The sequence below is a fragment of the Moschus berezovskii genome, chromosome 14, assembly GCF_049115385.1.
Source record: "Moschus berezovskii isolate FMDL1 chromosome 14, NW_MosBer_1.0, whole genome shotgun sequence".
In the NCBI taxonomy this organism is placed as follows: domain Eukaryota; kingdom Metazoa; phylum Chordata; class Mammalia; order Artiodactyla; family Moschidae; genus Moschus; species Moschus berezovskii.
In genome coordinates, this window is record NC_142473.1 from 57036325 (window position 1) to 57052893 (window position 16569).

General features: G+C 52.5%; 2 protein-coding genes across 7 annotated transcripts in view; both read right to left on the bottom strand.

Annotated features, from left to right (window-relative positions):
* Window positions 1–613: 613 nt before the first annotated feature.
* UCP3 (uncoupling protein 3) lies at window positions 614–12282 on the bottom strand. 3 transcript variants are annotated; one of them, XR_008685630.2, is made up of 8 exons: window positions 12126–12282; window positions 7684–7903; window positions 7001–7211; window positions 6540–6740; window positions 5331–5432; window positions 4169–4349; window positions 2598–2656; window positions 614–1851 (listed from the first exon to the last, which is right to left on the bottom strand). XR_008685630.2 is itself a non-coding variant. In XM_088843183.1 (7 exons), exons 2-7 carry the CDS (start codon window positions 7807–7809, stop codon window positions 1737–1739), a joined length of 804 nt encoding a protein of 267 aa, XP_088699309.1. In that variant the 5' UTR covers window positions 7810–7903; window positions 12126–12282; the 3' UTR covers window positions 614–1736. The 3 variants fall into 3 exon arrangements, 2 of the variants coding, with proteins under 2 accessions (XP_088699309.1, XP_055279628.1); XM_088843183.1 differs by lacking the exon at window positions 2598–2656 and having other exon boundaries at window positions 7001–7079; XM_055423653.2 differs by lacking the exon at window positions 2598–2656 and having other exon boundaries at window positions 12126–12275.
* A 3340-nt stretch (window positions 12283–15622) lies between these two features.
* Window positions 15623–16569, bottom strand: part of C2CD3 (C2 domain containing 3 centriole elongation regulator) — a 127104-nt gene continuing 126157 nt past the window's right edge. For 3 of the 4 annotated variants that reach the window (XM_088843184.1, XM_055423655.2, XM_055423657.2), the window contains one exon: window positions 15623–16384. In XM_088843184.1, the coding sequence (XP_088699310.1) occupies window positions 16244–16384 (141 nt within the window). In that variant the 3' untranslated portion in view covers window positions 15623–16243. The remainder of the gene's footprint in view (window positions 16385–16569) is intronic. The other variant, XR_016039002.1, reaches the window with a different exon arrangement.

Consider the following 16569-nt stretch of genomic DNA (forward strand, 5'->3'; position numbering starts at 1 on the left):
TTAAATGTGGTTTTTATTTAAAGCCAAACTAGACATTAAATCAAAATAATTTTTACTTTTTTGCTTTTGCTTGGACTTTCCAGTTTGTATATGTGTATGATCTCAAATTATGATTTAGATTTAGAAAAGTGCTGAGGGTAAGTGGATATTCATTTTTCCCCAGGATGCAGAGGAGTCAGAGTGGGAGGGAGGGGTGACATCACTGAGCCCTTCCTGAGGTGCAGATTGTCCTTCCCACTTCTCTGTAGGACTCTATGATGCAGGGATTCCCCATGGTTAGGTTGCTAGTAACTGTGTGTGTGGGTGAGTGAGGTTGGAACCCAGTTCTGTCATCAGAGCCACAAAAGCTGCTAAGAACCAGAAAAAGACTGATCTTCTGGATCCCAATTATCAACATGAAATATATCCAGTTAAGTTTAGGAGAAGGTCATCTGGTTCAAGCCTGCCTTTTATAGATGGAGGAGTCAAACCCTTAAAATGCTGAGCAGCCGGCCTATAGAAGCACAGAAGGCAGTTTGTGTGTGAGGGGCCAGGCATGGCCCTGCGCTGATGAACAGGATGCCTGAAGTGAGAAAGGGAAATTTCATCTAAGAAAGAGAAGGTGAAAAAGTGGCTCTTTTCATTCCCACACTCAAGGTGTGAATTCCTTTATTGAGTCATAATAATTTTCAAAAATTCTGAGTCCTGATACTTTAGACTCTCAGCCCAGCTTTTACCTCTTTGTCCCCAGACTCCACACCCTTCAAGGTGCCTCAGAGTCCAGTGGAGGAGTGGGGGCTGCCTGGGAGCGGGGCTCCAGCAGCTGTACACCATTCTCCGTCACCCCTGGCCCCCAAGTCCCTGGTTCCTTTGGTCTTACCTCTAGGCAACTGTATCTTTCAAAAACTTCTTCCCTGGCACTTCCTCACTAATCGACAAAATCTTTTCCAAGGCATTGTCATTTTATGCACACTTGTCCAGAGCTTTTGCTTTTATAGTGTGCTTTTCTGTCCAGCTTCCCACTTGATCCTCATAAACACCCCAAGGGAGGTAGGAGGAAAGGGATTATTGCTCCCATTTTACAGGAAAGGAGACTGAGGCTGCCCTCTTGGTTCTCCAGTGTTGTCAGCAAACATTTGTGGGTCTCAGCCTCACACTGGCCCACCTGTGCTCCTTTGACACAGTTTCTAGGTTTTCTTTTTTTTTCCCTCTCTCACATTTCCCACAATCCCAGTGGATTCTACACGTAGACACATAACAAATACAGCTGATGATCCGTGGCTAACCGAAGGCTGCAGTCAAAAGTCTTTGTGTTGCTTTTGTGGTGTCTCACTAGCCTCCTTAGCTGATTTCCAAGGGAAATGCGTGCCACTCTTGTTCCATGCTTGCAGTGTTTCCTGTTTATAATTCATCATCTAATAAGATTTTCCAGGGGATATAAGTATGCAAACTTCCGTTTTACCCAAATAGATTTGTTTTGGTTTATTTTTCCTTGCCTAAATGTTAGGCATCCAACCTGATGGACTTCTCAAATTAATATAATTTATTTTCCACCTTGTCAGTGCAAAACAAAGGTGTTCTTAAGACAAAGCACTGAAGACCACAATCCTTCCTTCTTCTGTCTCTTGAGTCAGCATCAAGTAAACAGTTCTGTAAACAAACATGTATGGGTCTGTGTCCCTGTAGCATGGACCCACTGCTTCATTCCAACCTTAACTGGTTTTGTCCTAGTTAAATACTAAGTAGGCTTGTCTTCGTCAAAATGGAGAGTCTCGTAGCATCTGGACTTTCATCAAGGCCCGTTTCATCTGCTCGTAGGTGACGAACATCACCACATTCCAGGATCCCAAACGCAAAAAGGAGGGTGTAAATCTGATAAGAGAGACAACCATATGGTCAGGTGGGTGGACTGGAGTCCCTGTGGCCTCCCCACTTGGTGCTGGCGCTGAACTTCTGTTAGTCACGAGAACTTCTGAGATTGTTCTGTCATTTTCTTCTCTACTGAAGGAATTTAGGCAGAAGTCGAAGTCAGGCAAGGAAAGAAAACTTGCACTCTGAGCGGGTGACCGTGTTAGGCACTTAATTCTCAGTTTTATCAGGTAGCTATGATCGCTGACAGTTTCTCTTCAGAGACCAGGGGGAGGTAGCTCAGTTGAAACCACCTGACTCCACTCCGCCGCTGAGTGTTTCTGGGCTCGTTTACAACCTGAGCAGCCACCCCTGGAGGCCTCTGCCTCCAGCTGGAGGCATTGCAAGGCGAAAACAACTTGATGCCAAATTTAGCTAATCTCCCAAGAGCCTGCCTGTCCTGTGACCACCTCACCTCAGCTATAGTTCACCGACTCAGGGAGGAGCCTGGCTCCTGCTCTCCTCTTCAGCCTATCTCTCTATTAATCCCCTCCTGGATCCCTCAGCTCCTGTCAGACCCTTCCTCCCACACCTTTGCCCACGTTGCTCCGTCTGCTTGCTCCTCTCCTTGCCAGGCTGGTTGTTTTTGGCTCCGTGGGACTTGGCTTGGGCACCAGAATCTCACACCGGGGCCTCTCCTGAACCCTCAGCCTGGGTCCCTCACAGGGAAGATGGCACGGAGGCAACAAATGTGAACTCTGGGGATATACCTGAGTTCAAATCCCAGCTTGATCAGCTTCTTAATCTTTCTCAGCCTCAGTTTACTTACCTGTAACAGGAGGACACTGATGAGAGGATTCAATGATAATGGACAGGGTTCAGTATTAGAAAATCCTCAATAAATGTTCCCTGCTTGTTAGCTGCTCTTCAAAAGAAGCACAGCATGGGGCCCAGCACCCACGAAGTGCTCAGGGAATGTTTGCCAAGTGAAAGTACAAACCGATACGAGTGAGAGGAAGAGCCTTCTGACAGCAGCACTTTTGGGAAAAGAACTCTCAGCTGAAATTCAGTTTTGTGACATCATCCCAGGGTCGAGGACATGTGTGCTTGTTGGGCCTAATCCAATGGTGGGTGCCAAAAAACCATCCTCAGTGGTGAAGGTACGAGGGCCAAGCAAGGAGCTCAGTGTTTGATGGAGTGGGTGGTGTCTAAAGGTCAGGGTTTGAGCTGTGGCTCTGCTGTTTAAGCTTTGTGAGCTGGGACAAGTTCTGTGGCCTTTCTGAGTCTCATTCTCCTCCTCAGTAAATGTGGAGAAATGGTCCGGTTCAGGGGGAGTGTGGAGTGTTAATATATGTGAAGTGTTAACCCAAGTCCTCATGCTTAGTGACTTGGTGGTCATGGTGATTGTTCATAACTTTATTATAGAAAGCTGATTTTGTGCTGGGGACTCTGGGAAGTTGACCCTTGAACAACACAGGTATGAACTGTGTGGGTCCACTTATACAGTTTTTTTAATATTAAATACTAATAATCTGAGATTTGTTGAATCTGTGGGTGTGGAACGAGGGATGTGCAGAAACCATGGCAACAGAGGAACCACGTATATGGAGGGCCGACTATAAGTTGTACATGTATTGATATTTTCAACTGCATGAGGCCCGTGTGTGTAACCCTGGCATTTGTTCAAGGGTCAGATGTATAATCCACAATCCTTAGCTGCAAGGAGCTTGCACTCTAGCATGGGGGATCATTTAAACTTACAAATACTATCCTACAAAGTAGGAAGTGGTGGGTACTGTAAAAATGGTGTTAGGGAAGTATTGCTGAAGTTCACAGAGGGGGAAACTTTGTATCTGAGAGTGTTAGGGAGAAGGTGGTATTTGGGCTAGTCTTGAAGGACAGTTATGGTGTAGAGCACGTGGATGGCGCAGGAAAGGCTTCCATGCAGAGGGAGTGGTAAACGCCAAGAACATGTGAAGCACATCGTGCACATCTGCAGTGATGGCGGTGGGTCAGGGAAAAGCCTCAGGATTACCAAGCACCTTTCCCTTCTCCTCCCCTGCCTGTGTGTTTGGGGCTGCACTTGGATCTATGCCTAGACTCCTTTTTTTCCCCCTCAGATAGGCCTCCCTGATCTTCAATTCAGATTTGGTCCCCTCTTTTCAAAACAACATTTCCTTATATTGTAATTTTCCTTTGTGGCATTTACATCTGTGCTGCTGAACACTGCGTTTCTAGGTGAACCCACGGAAGACACACCCTACATGGAGGGGCGGAAGGGAGATGGGGAGGGAGGCCTGGTTCTCTAGGAGGGGCTGCTGGTGACAGGAGAGGAGCTCACCCCTTGTAGAAGGCTGTGGGGCCCTCCTGGGTCACCATCTTCAGCATACAGTCGAAGGGGCTGTGGTACTGGCCTGGGGGCGAGTTCATATACCGCGTCTTCACCACGTCCACTGGGGAGGCCACCAGGGTGGCACAGAAGCCAGCTCCAAAGGCAGAGACAAAGTGGCAGGGGAAGTTGTCTGTCGCAGGGTGGGGAAGAGCAGATACTGGGCTGTGAGATGAAGAGGGCCCTTGTTTTCTGTTTCACGTGTGTTCATTGTTTGGCCCTAATGAAACTGAACTCCTTGAGCATGAGGTTAGTGTAGTCTAGTGCTTGTGCTCAGTCATGTCTGACTCTTTGCGAGCCCCTGGACAGTAGCCCACCAGGTTCCTTTCTCCATGGGATTTCCCCAGGCAAGAATACTGGAGTGGGTTCCATTTCCTCTTCCAGGGGATCTTCCTGACCCAGGGATAGAAGCCGCATCTCCTGCATTGCAGGCGGATTCTTTACTGTCTGAGTCACCAGGGAAGCCCAAGTATGAGGATAGTGTTTTCCAAATCTCTCGCGGTGCCAAGGTGGAGCTCTTGATAAGGACTCACAGAACTGGGCTGTCCCAGAGTTGGAAGCTAATCCAGCCCAACCACCTCAATAGAGGAAACTGAGGTCAGAGATGGGGAAGGCAATGGCACCCCACTCCAGTACTCTTGCCTGGAAAATCCCATGGACGGAGAAGCCTGGTAGGTTGCAGTCCATGGGGTCGCTAAGAGTTGGACATGACTGAGCAACTTCACTTTTCCTTTTCACTTTCTTGCATTGGAGCAGGAAATGGCAACCCACTCCACTGTTCTTGCCTGGAGAATCCCAGGGACAGGGGAGCCTGGTGGGCTTCTGTCTATGGGGTTGCACAGAGTCGGACACGACTGAAGCGACTTAGCAGCAGCAGTGGTCAGGGAAGGTGGCCCTTGCTTGAAGGGGCACAGGGAGAAATGGTGCTGGCTGGACCCCAGGTCTCTGGCCTCCTGTCTAGGGTTCCTCCTGACTCATCCTAACGATGTACTGGGTGCTGTGCCTCCCTCCACTCCTTCTAAAGCCCAGTTGCCTGTGGGTGGTACCCACTCTGTGGAGTCCGAGTCCCCTCCAGACTGTGGGAGGGCTATCTGCCTGGAGCCCAGGGCCTCACCGGTGAGCAGGTGGTAGTCTAGCAGCTTTTCCTTGATGATGTCGTAGGTCACCATCTCACCACAGTTGACAATGGCATTCCTTGTGATGTTGGGCAGAATTCCTATCAGGAAGGGGGTGGGGCTAATGAGTGGGAAATAGAAGAAGGGGACCCCCTGGCTGCAAGGCCACAGGCCCAGCTGGGGGATATGGTGCCTCGTTCCAGTGGTCTAGAGGAGCCCACCCTAGATGGGCAGATTCCACACTTTCCTTTCCAATGTTAAAAACTCTCAGATTATCCATGTCCATCTTAGAGACAAAAAGCAGAGAGACCCTCTTGTGTGTGTTTGGGCCACATTTCAGAGGGTAAACTGCAATATCCATCAAAATTAAAATATACCTCCCTGAGACCTGGCTAGAGCCAGAAAAGGAAGGCTTTCTTGGGAGAGGAATGGTAGGCTTTTGAAACAGTGACAGGATGCAGCCATGGCAGGGCCCTTGGAGAGGGTTGAGACCACCCGCTGGTTTCACAGATGAGGGCTGGGTTCCAGGAAGGCACACAGCAAGCAAGGCTATGACTCAGGTGGCTTGCCTTTAACCGTCACTGGGTCATTGTTTTCTTCTGCAAGATTCATGTGAGCCCTGGCTACATGTAGGAGAGACATTATTTGTCAAGGTGGTCACCACTTAAACACATAGGGAACCTTAAAGTTTTGTTCCCAAGGAAGCCCCCTCCTCATGACTGCTTCCCCCAGTGGCCTCTGTTTCGTCTCCATGCCCGGCAGTCATAGGCCTTTGCTGGAGAGGCCCTTCCTTCCCTCTCCACACACTGGGAGCTCACTGGAACTTTGAGGCCCAACTTTCACATTGCCTCTTCCCCCCAACCCCCTAAGCCCTCATGGCCTGCACCTCTGTGTGAACCCAGCACATCCTGCCCCGTGGAATGGCTGCTGCTTGACATGGCCCCTCTCCTCTGTGACTGGGAGCTGTGAGGGTATACTCTGTTCATTTCTGTCTCCCTCACAGCCCTGCATGTGGTGAAGGGTTGGTAAACTGAACCGAATTTGGGGCAGTATGGCAGGTCAGCTGGCACATTGGGATATGTTAGGATATTCCTTTAGAACTGCTGGAATACTCATGATGGGAGCTCCCTGCTTGCTCAGTTCCCTGTCCCAGCCCTAGGGTGGAGAAGACGCTGCCCAAGACCCCCAAGCCTGGAGCCCAGACCTACCTTTCCACAGGCCCCGAACCCCTTCCTCCCTGGCGATGGTCCTGTAGGCGTCCATTGTCCCACTGTACTTCCTGTTGCTCCCTGGCCCAGTGTGCATGCTGGCCTGAAAGCGGATCTTCACCACGTCTGTGGGCTGGGCACAGGTCACTGCCATGGCCCCCGTGGTGCAGCCCGCCAAAATCCGGGTAATGATGCTGGAGTCTGGAGAGGAGGAGAGCAAGTGGGCCAGTGTTGAAATACCCTGCACCTCTGCGGGCCTGCTGCTGGTCTCTGGGGGCTGCCCCTGCCCCATGCCCACCTCTCCCAGGCCGGGGTTCCAGATTCTCCTTGACAGAGGCTCGGTCTCCTCATGAGCCTCTGTTACCAGCTTCCCAAGCCTCAGCTCTGCCTCTGAGTCTGCACCGCCCTGATCTCCTGACCCACAGCCTAGATCCTGCTTTGACCCACCCCCCAGCACTCACGGTCCGATCCCTTGGGGGTGTAGAACTGCTTGACAGAGTCGTAGAGGCCGATGCGGATGGAGGCGAAGCTCATCTGGCGCTGCAGACCGGCAACCAGCCCGCTGTAGAGGCTGCGGGGGCCCTCGGTGCGCACCATGGTCAGGATGGTGCCCAGCACCCCGCGGTACTGGGCACTCCGGGCCGCCTGGGCCACCTGGTTCTCCCCCTGGATCTGAGGGCCACCCCGCAGAGGATGAGGACTTGGGTGGGGGTGGGCGGGGTGTGTGCAGGGGGCCCTGCCTGGGGCTGGACCTCGGGACAAGCATGGTCACAGTGTCATGTCTCAGTCAAGATGGCGGTTCTGTGTAGCAGTTGCCAGCTCACAAACTGTTGTACATAGTGTGGCAAAACGGAGGCTGATGGTTTTTCTCATTACAAGTTGTCTGTGACTTGCCCAAGCTCACACGGTAATTCCTTTCTTCTCACTTTATGGCTTACAAAGTAGGGCAAGGCCATATAAGGACCCTGGCATGTCCTGCCAAGGAATTAAGATCTTGGGTGATGGTGATGAGGGGATGGTGAGGTAGGGTCGTGGATAGTGAGTGACCTGCTCGGAACAGGTGGGCAGACGCCGCAGGTGCCCTGGTGGAGAACTCAGCCCCTCCATTGTTGGGAACAATGACCCTTAGCCAAAGGGCACCTACCTGCAGGCGGACCTTGGCCGTGTCCAGTGGAAAGGTAAGGAGGTCAGCAAAGCAGGCCGCCGTGCCCGCCCCCAGGAACTTCACAGCCGTTGTGGGGGGCCTCTCTGAAGGTTTCAGTCCAACCATGGTCCCAGAGGCTCTGCCTGGTCCCTCCAGGGCCCAGTGGAGGTCCAAGGAGAGAGGCTGCTGCCCAGCCTTGGGCTTCAGTGCATGGAGGAGGCTGCAGGAGACAGGCCAGGGGAGGGGATGGGACCCGTGCCCTCCAGGCCCATCCCCAGTTTCCCCTCAGCACCAGGAGTGGGTTTGTAAGTGAAAAGCCTGAGCAGGGCTCTGGATTTGACTTATAAGAACAGGTCACTTTCCTCCCTAATCTCTTGCCATCCTCTCACCCTGCCTTTTCCCTTCCCCGTTGGAAGTGGTCTTCATTGTATAAAGGCTCAGGCAGAGACAGACCTGGTTCTGACTCCACACCACAACCCTCTTCTTCCCCAGCCTCAAGCTGCTTCCTGGGGAAGGTCTGCTCCCTGGTGTGTGGTGGTGGTTGTTTAGTCTCTCAGTCATGTCTGACTCTTTGTGACCCCCTGGACTGCAGCACGCCAGGCTTGCCTGTCCTTCACTATCTCCTAGAATTTGTTCAAACTCATGTCTGTCAAGTCGGTGATGCCATCCAACCATCTCGTCCTCTGTCGACCCTTCTCCTCCCGCCTTCAATCTTTCCCAGCATCAGGGTCTTTTCCAATGAGTCGGCTCTTCACATCAGGTGGCCAAAGTATTGGAGCTTCAGCATCAGTCTTTCCAATGGATATTCAGGGTTGATTTCCTTTAGGATGGATTGGTTGGATCTCCTTGCAGTCCAAGGGACTCTCAAGAGTCATCTCCAGCACCACAGTTCAAAAATATCAATTCTTCGGAGCTCAGCCTTCTTTATAGTCCAACTCACACATCTGTACATGGCTACCGGAAGAACTATAGCTTTGACTAGATGGACCTTTGTAAGCAAAGTGATGTCTCTATTTTTTAATACATTGGTGTATGGAAAGCTCAGCCAGCCTTATCACTTTAGGTCCTGCCATCCCAAATCAACATGGTAGGGGTGGGAGGAGAGCCTGGGAAGGTGGGCAAGACTGCAGCAGCTGGAGAAGTGGGAGCGGCTCTGGGCACAGGGCAGGGCATGCTCTGTGAGACAGTCCAGGGCAGCGTTGGAGGAGGGGGGATGGCTACGGGGCATGAGGCTCTGGGGGCGGAGCTCTCCACACCGTCTCACTGAGTTCTCACAACTTGGCTGCGGGGCAGCTTCTCTCCTCTCCCCACTTTGGGCTGATCCAGTGGGGGCTCAGAGATGTTGGCCTGCTCAGCATCACCGGTATCAGAGCGTGGGTCGCTCCGCTCTGCTAAGCTTGAAACAGTGCTGGAAAGAGGGCAGGCTGGCATTTAAACCTATTTTACAGGTGGGAAAAGAGAGGCTTAAGATGGAGAGAGACTTCCTCAAATTCACAGAACTGCAGCCAGGGTCTTGTGGTGGCAGTAAGACCCCCTTCCCTGTTCACTCCACTCAGCGGCCCCGGTGGATGTGGTAGAATGGATGTCCACCATCTCGCCTTTTTGTTGCGGATATTCAAAGCCCTTTGAATTATATGCAACCCCCCTCTCTGGGGACTTAAGTGCTAAGCGTGTGCAACAACAGCTTGGTGAGGAGGTCTGGCGGGCACTGCTGTCCAGGCTGGCAGAGGAAGACAATGCGCCTGGGGAGGCCGAGACCTGTGCCTGTCACAGTCAGGGCTTGGGCTCCCCCCGCAGTGCTCGTCCCACAGCCTATCTGCCTGCCTTTCTGCGTCGCTCCCTGAGGGGCTGTTGTGGAGCTGAACCTGGTTGAGGGGACAGCATGGCAGGCCAGCCGAGGGAACACCGTCCTCCTTCCCATTTGCCCAACAGAAACCCAGCAACTGCCAGGAGGCTTGGTCCCTGGTGGGGAGGCTCTGGCTCTTTTGGGGTTGGAATGCATGAGTCCGAGTGAGTGCAGGAGCAGCTCCCAGCGCCCACATCCCGTCAGCCTCTCTTCCCTCAGGCCCTGGGCTTCCCCCTGCCCATCTGCTCCTCTGACAGGAGCACGGCTGCCGAGATCCTCAGCTTCAGGAATCTGAGGGCCTGACTCCCAGGGCAGGAGAGGCCCCTGGGTGGTGTGTTCTCTAGTGTCTTTTATTGGTTGTACAAGTGTCCCTTTTCCAAAATGTTTGGTGGCCACCCAGGCTCTAATAGAAGAACCCTGCCAAGTTAGGTGTCTTTACTCCACTCTCAGAGTTAGGAACTGAGGAGCAGAGGTGGGACCTCTAGAGCCATGTGACTGCACGTTCCTTGCCCTTGGCCCCTGGTGTGGAGTGTTTGTGATGGGCCAGGCCCCACTGGGTGGCTTTGAGCACTTCATGAAATGTGCCTTCTTGTAAAATATTGTTATATTGTTAATTAGTTCTGATTGTTCATATTAAACTATTGTAATGCAAAAAAATAAATAAATAAAATTAAAAAAATAAAAATTAAAAAAAAAATAAAATAAAGTCTGACACTGTTAAAAAAATAAAATAAAATAAAAATCATTAGGGGTCAAAAAAAAAAAAAAAAGAAATGTGCCTTCTGGGCTGGGTCTGTCTCCCTGGGGAGCCTGTGTCCCCAGCCAGGGGGCTGAGCCATCAGATATGGCGTTCCTTCTGAACCTCCTTTGTCTTTGGCTGCCTCTGTCCTAGACTTTCTTTAGAATTGGCTCATTTTTTTTTCTTCCCCCTTGGCTGCATGGCATGTGGGATTTTAGTTCCCTGACTAGGGATTGAACCTGTGGCCCGTGCAGTGGAAGTACAGAATCTTAACCACTGGACAGTCAGGGAAGTCCCTAGAATTAGTTCATTAACTGCTGTGATTTCTCCCTGGATGGGGGCCCCAAAGCAAGGACAGGAGCTGCTTATCCCGCTTCTCTGTGCAGCCTGGTACCCAGATGGCCCAGGGTCAGAGGGGCCCAGGGAGGACCAGTTGACCAAGGGACCCCACAGGCCGAGGTGGGGAAATGGGGAAGAAGCTGAGATGCCCACAGTGTTCTTTGATGGAAGGCCTCAAATGCCCTAGTTGTACTTATTCTAGCAAGAATGGGGACTGGCTGGTGTTTTCAAGTTGAGGGATGACACCATCAGACCTGTGTTCAGGTCAGGGTGGTGTAGGCGTCAGGGCTGGACAGGGAGGGAGCCAGTGGAGGCTCTGAGACCAGTGAGGTTGAAGGGATGGTGCACCGGAGGTGTTGGAGCCTGGCCCTGGTCAGGACAGTGGCCAGGAGGCAAGCCAGAACCTGTTCCAGAGCCTGTCTTGAGCTCCCCCCTCTCCCCTGCCCAGGTGCGGAGTGGATGGGCATGGACTCTGGCGGGATGGGCTCTAAACTTTCACTGGTTACATGGGAGTGGGACAGGGGAGGCCACCGGGTGGGCAGAGGTAGGGGTCCTGAGGCTGGTGCTCCCCAACCTCTTCCTTTATTCCAGCTTCCTGAAAAGGTACTTGGGAAGCCCTAGCAGCCAGCAGACCTATCCCACTGACATAGGTGAAGTGTAGAGCGGAAGTTCCTCCCTGTGCTCTGCTGGGGCATGACGAACGGGGCATGCCAGTCTTGCACACCCAGAGTAGTGGTGCCCCGTTAACATCTGCTGAGCACTTCCCGCACCAGACACTGCGCTGAGGGCTTTAGAGGCAGTGACTAATTCAACCCCTTTATAAGGCTATGAGATAGTTGCTGTGATTGTCTGGGTCCAAGGGCCCCGAAGCTTTGAGGGCTTTGGCTAGTCACAAGGCTAGAGGGATGGAGAGGGATTAGAGCCCAGTCTGTCTGGCACCTGCTCCAGTCTCACGTCCCAGAGTCTCAGACTTCAGAGCGAGCTCAGGGTACCTGGAGCCGCTTGTTTACAGACCGGATTCTTGGCCCTCAGCCCGAGATTCAGGTCTGAGCCGGGGCCCTGGGAATCTGCATTAGAAACAGGTTCTCCGTGGTGGCTCTGGAGCAGGGATCAGAGTCCCTGTTGTGAGATGCCCTCGACCCCACCTTCCCGGCAAAGCCTATCCTGCATGCCCGCTGAGTCAGGGAGCACCACCTACTCAGGAGGGGGGCCTCCTGGGGAAAAGGCTTTATGCTCTGGAGGAATTGTGGGGACTCTGGGCCAGACTAAGGAGAAAACCACATCTTATCTTTGGGGATTTGCAAAATCACAGCAGAGGCCTCCAGCAGAGCGAAAGGGAAGCGAGTCCTTGGTGACTGACAGGCGTGGGGGGTGGAGTCCCAGCCCCAACAGTGCCCACATCAGGGCTGCCTTCCTTCATCCTGACTCGGTCTCTACCTGCTGTGTGCTGCCAGCTCTGGCTGCCAGCTGCCTTTGGGGAGAACATGGAGGAGGAAGCTGGGGTGGGGGGTGTCTTACCTGTGGGGGCAGCCAGGGTGGCGGAAGCATAGGGCCTCTTTAAGGCTCCTCAGGGCTCCATCCCAGGACGCGGCAGCAGGGATCTGATCGCCCCTTTGCCATTTGCTGGTGTCTCTGCAGCCTCTGGCTTGGCACCTGTCTTTATACACTCTGGCTGACCTGAAACCTTACCCTGGAGTAGCTACTTGACAGCTTGGTCACTTGACCAGAGGTGGCTGGTGCAGGGCAGGGAGGCGAGGGTGGAGGTCAGAGTTCCAGACCTGCTTCAGTTCCCTTGACTTGGGCTTCTTTAAAACACCCCATTGGAGCTGATGAAAAGAAGAGGTCCTTTGGGTGATGAGGGTGTATATGGGGTGGTGAGGGTTGGACTTGTCACTTTTGAGAGTCCAAAGGCCAAGGTTGCCACGATGGTCTGGTCAAGCCTCCCCTGGGCCTCCTCTTAATAGTAACAATGGTGATGCTAACTCATTTCTTGGTGCCTACTATGTGCTAGAAACTTTATATACATATTTCTTTCACAACTCTTACGAGGTAGGTACAATTGGGAGTCTTCTTTTTTCAAAGCTTTATTAAGATATAATTCCCGTGCAATTTACCTGTTTAACTGGTACAATTCAGTGGTTTTTGGTGCATTCACAGTTATGCAGCCATTAGTCATCACAATTTTAGAACATTTTCGTTACCTCCCTCCCCACACATCTCCGTACACATCAACAGTGTCACTTCTGTTTTCCCTTCCCTCCAACGGCACCCAGGCAATCATTAATCTACTTTGTCTCTATAGATTTGCTTATCCTGAACATTTCATACAAACAGAATCACACAGTATGTGACCTTTTGTGACTGGCTTCTTTTACTTACCATAGTGTTTTCCAAGTTCATCCTTGTTGGATCATGTGTCAGCATTTCATGTCTTTTTATGACTGAGGATTCCTGCATTTTAATGCTTAGTTTACAGAGGAGAGACTGATTGTTAGAGAGGGACAGGGACTTGCCCAGGTCATACAGTTATGTGGCAACGGCCTGACTCCTGGCCTGTAAATGATAATGTACTTTGGACCTATCTGCAGTGAATACTACTCTCTATGACATGACACTTGGAGGCTTCAGCATGGACACCACTGGAGCCAAAGGGATCTGGGGAGGGTGTGTGGGGAAGTGGGGAGGGTTCCTTGCAGCAGCCAGTGGTAGGCACTGAGGGTAAGGGTTGGGCAAGAACCTGGGAACCAGGTGACTGAGCAAAGAGGGAGGGGAAGGGGCAGGGGAGGAGAGAGGGAGGGGTGGAGAGGGATGGGAGTTAATTTGGTGGGGCAGAGGCCACTTTTAGACTCAGGCGCAGAGCCGTGGCCATGGTACAAGTGGTTACAGGTCCAGACACTCAAGTACCAAGGTCCTCCTCCTTGAGCCAGGCCCTGCTCTAATGTCAACAGAACAGGCAGCTGGGTTAGTCCTATAAGGGGAGCGGTTGCTCGGGTCGCTGAGGTGGGGAGGGCTCTGGAAGGAAGTTTTTGGCTCCACCTGAGAATGGCAGTCTGGAGGTGGTGAGGGAATTGCAGCCAGGAGGTGTGGAGGGGTAAATAGGGGCAGTGGGCCCTGGAGAAACCCAGAGGGTGGGCAGCTGAGCTCACGTGGGCCTGGGTGCTCTCTGAGGGCAGGGTCAGCCCTGTCTGCTTCGGCTCCGTTTCCCCAGAATCCAGCCTGTGCTGCTAAGTTGCTTCAGTCGTTTCCGACTCTGTGCGACCTCACAGACGGAAGCCCACCAGGCTCCCCCTGGCCTTGGGATTCTCCAGGCAAGAATATTGGAGTGAGTTGCCATTTCCTTCTCCCATCCAGCCTGTGCTACAAGTTCCAAAGTTGGCTGCTATTGGTTGAAATCAACCAGCCTCTGGGAGATCAGAAGCACCATTTCCAGGCCTCTGTGGTGGGGAGGGGTGCTCAGAGAGAAGTGGGCAGACACCGGCTGGTTCTATTGGCTGTGGTGGGAACAAGCTTGTACCTTGTGCCCTCACCCTGCTTGGCAGGGTGCTTCTGAGCTGTTGTTGGGAAAGATAACCACCTTCTGGGGAGAAGATGCTGGTAAAGAGTATCTGTAGGAGTAGAAGGAGGTTCAGACCCTCAGGGTGCCTCCGTGTTACTGGAAGCTGCCCTCGGCCTGGGTAGGAGTCCTTATCCTAACTCGACCCCATCGAGTTATTTACAGGCGCTGGAGCAGGATTTAGGAATATTCTTCACCTGAGGCTAAACCCCTCAGGCCTGGACTTCTGATGGCCTCTCTGTAGGTTCTGTGGCTTCAAGGCATGTGGAGACCTGGAACCTGAAATCTCCTGCCAGGCAGGCAGCTGGTGAGCTGAGAGGGAGACGCTGGGGAGGGGGTGAGCTGGCAGCCTGAAGGTTAGGGGCCCAGATGAACAGATGAAGGGAACACGCTGGTCTGAGGGCACTTGGCTGATGAGGAAGGCGGCCTGTGTTTCCTCTGGGTCCCCTCTGGGGCCTGTCCTGCCTGTCTCACAGTTAGTGGTGAACTCGCCTGTCTACTGACTTGCTCTGGTCAGTGGGGGAGGAGTGGGTGGGGCTGACATTTCCTGAGCTTCCACCAAGGGCCAAGTGCAGGCGAAGCACTTTCACAAATGTCATCTCATTTAAGCTTCGCAGCCACCCACTGAAGCTGGGCTGGTTATCTTGCTTTACAGATGAGGTGACAGAGGCTCAGACAGAGGTGTAGTCAGGCGTGAGGCACCTATCAGGAAGCAGCAGAACCAGGCCGCTCTCTGCTCCGCTCCCCCCCGGCTGCACGTGGCCCCGAATGCCCTGCTGGCTTACCCCAGACTTCAAGGAAGCCTTCTCTGACTGTTCCAGTCCACACGGTTCCCCCCGCAACCTCCCCAAACCCCTGAACTCACATTAGCTGACCGCACCCTGGGCACAGAAGCCTCTGATGTGTCTGGACGTTTCTCATGCGGTGACTTGCTTCCCAGGTACACGAACAGAGGCAAGAGCTTCAGATTAATTATACGATGCGAATCATAGTACGTGCGTTGTAGAGTCGCTCTGAGGGTTGAGATGACCTGTGCTTGGGGGTGGAAAGCAGGGCCCTCCATGTTGTTCCCTCCTCTCCCCTCCCCTCTGCCCCTTTCTAATCCTCTCCACACAGGCCCTGTCTGTGGTAGCTGCTCAAATGTGTGGAGTCTCTAAGCCAGAGCTATGTACTCATCCCAGAGAGACGGGGGATTCAAGCAGGCCTGTGGCATGCGACCCCTTTACTTGGCTGACAGACTTGAGAAACCAGCAGAGAAAATACTAGGTGTCACTCCAATCTGGACCAACCTAATCTTTGAGGGAGTCAGAGGTCTCATGGTGACCCTGGCACCCTGGTTCCAGATGAGCTTCTCCAAGCACTGGTATGGTTGTCAAGCCTTCTCTCTGGCTGTTAGAGCACAAATTCCTAACACTCCAGAGGCCAACCCAGTAAACACTTGTGCACAGAATACAAATACCAGTATCATTTTATTCAAACACAGGCAGGAACAATGACCTTCAGAGCTGGGTAAAAACAATAAGTTAAAAGCATGGTTAGAATTTCAGACAATCAGATAAAAAGTTCGAAGGAGGTAATTTCCCCCTCCTTTCCTACTGATTAATTCAACACAGCATAAAAATAATTTTATCTATAAAATACCCTTATTCCCAAGCAAATAACTGGAAGTGGTCCTAGGATTTCCCTGGCTATGCCCGATGCCCAAACTTTCCACCCACCTCCCCCCAACCCTTAAGGCAGATCATATTCAGGCAGAGGGTAGGCTCGTGTCAGCAGCAGGCTCTGTTGAGGACACTGGGCGGAGTTTCCCAGCTGAAGGATGCCTGCTTGGGTCCCCTGGTCAAAAGATGGTGGGCCACTTGAGCACTGGAACCCACTGTGTCCTGCCTTTGCCTCACCATCGGAGGAAGCTGAAGTCCTGGCGGGTGGACATGGCCCGGTTTGGGATGCTCCTCCAGTCTGGGGTGACTGGTGTCCAGGGACTAGGCTGGTGGTGCTCTCAGGGCTCTCACAGCCCTGAAGGAAGCCGGACAAGGCTGAGGGTGAGTGGCGGGTTGTCCTTCCCTCAGTCTTCTGTGCTGTATTAGTCCTTCTGGGAGAAATGGGAAGAAAATATCCGTGCAATCCTGCGAGTTTCTTCCTCAGGCAGGGTGGGCGGCAACGAGCTGGGTCTGGGGCGACAAGGCCTTTGGGACAGGGATCCTCCGGTGGCCTGGCTCTTGTCCTGGAGAGGAAGAGGTCAGCGAGGTTAGCACTGCGCACATGGCACAGCCTAGAGATGACTCCTTCGGCTAATACTGGTATAGAGCTGACTGATTTACAAGGCACTTTACACACCTGAGTGTGTTTAATCCTCACCTCGACCCTGCAGGCTGGTATGTGGTTCATGGATGGATGAGAAAACGACAG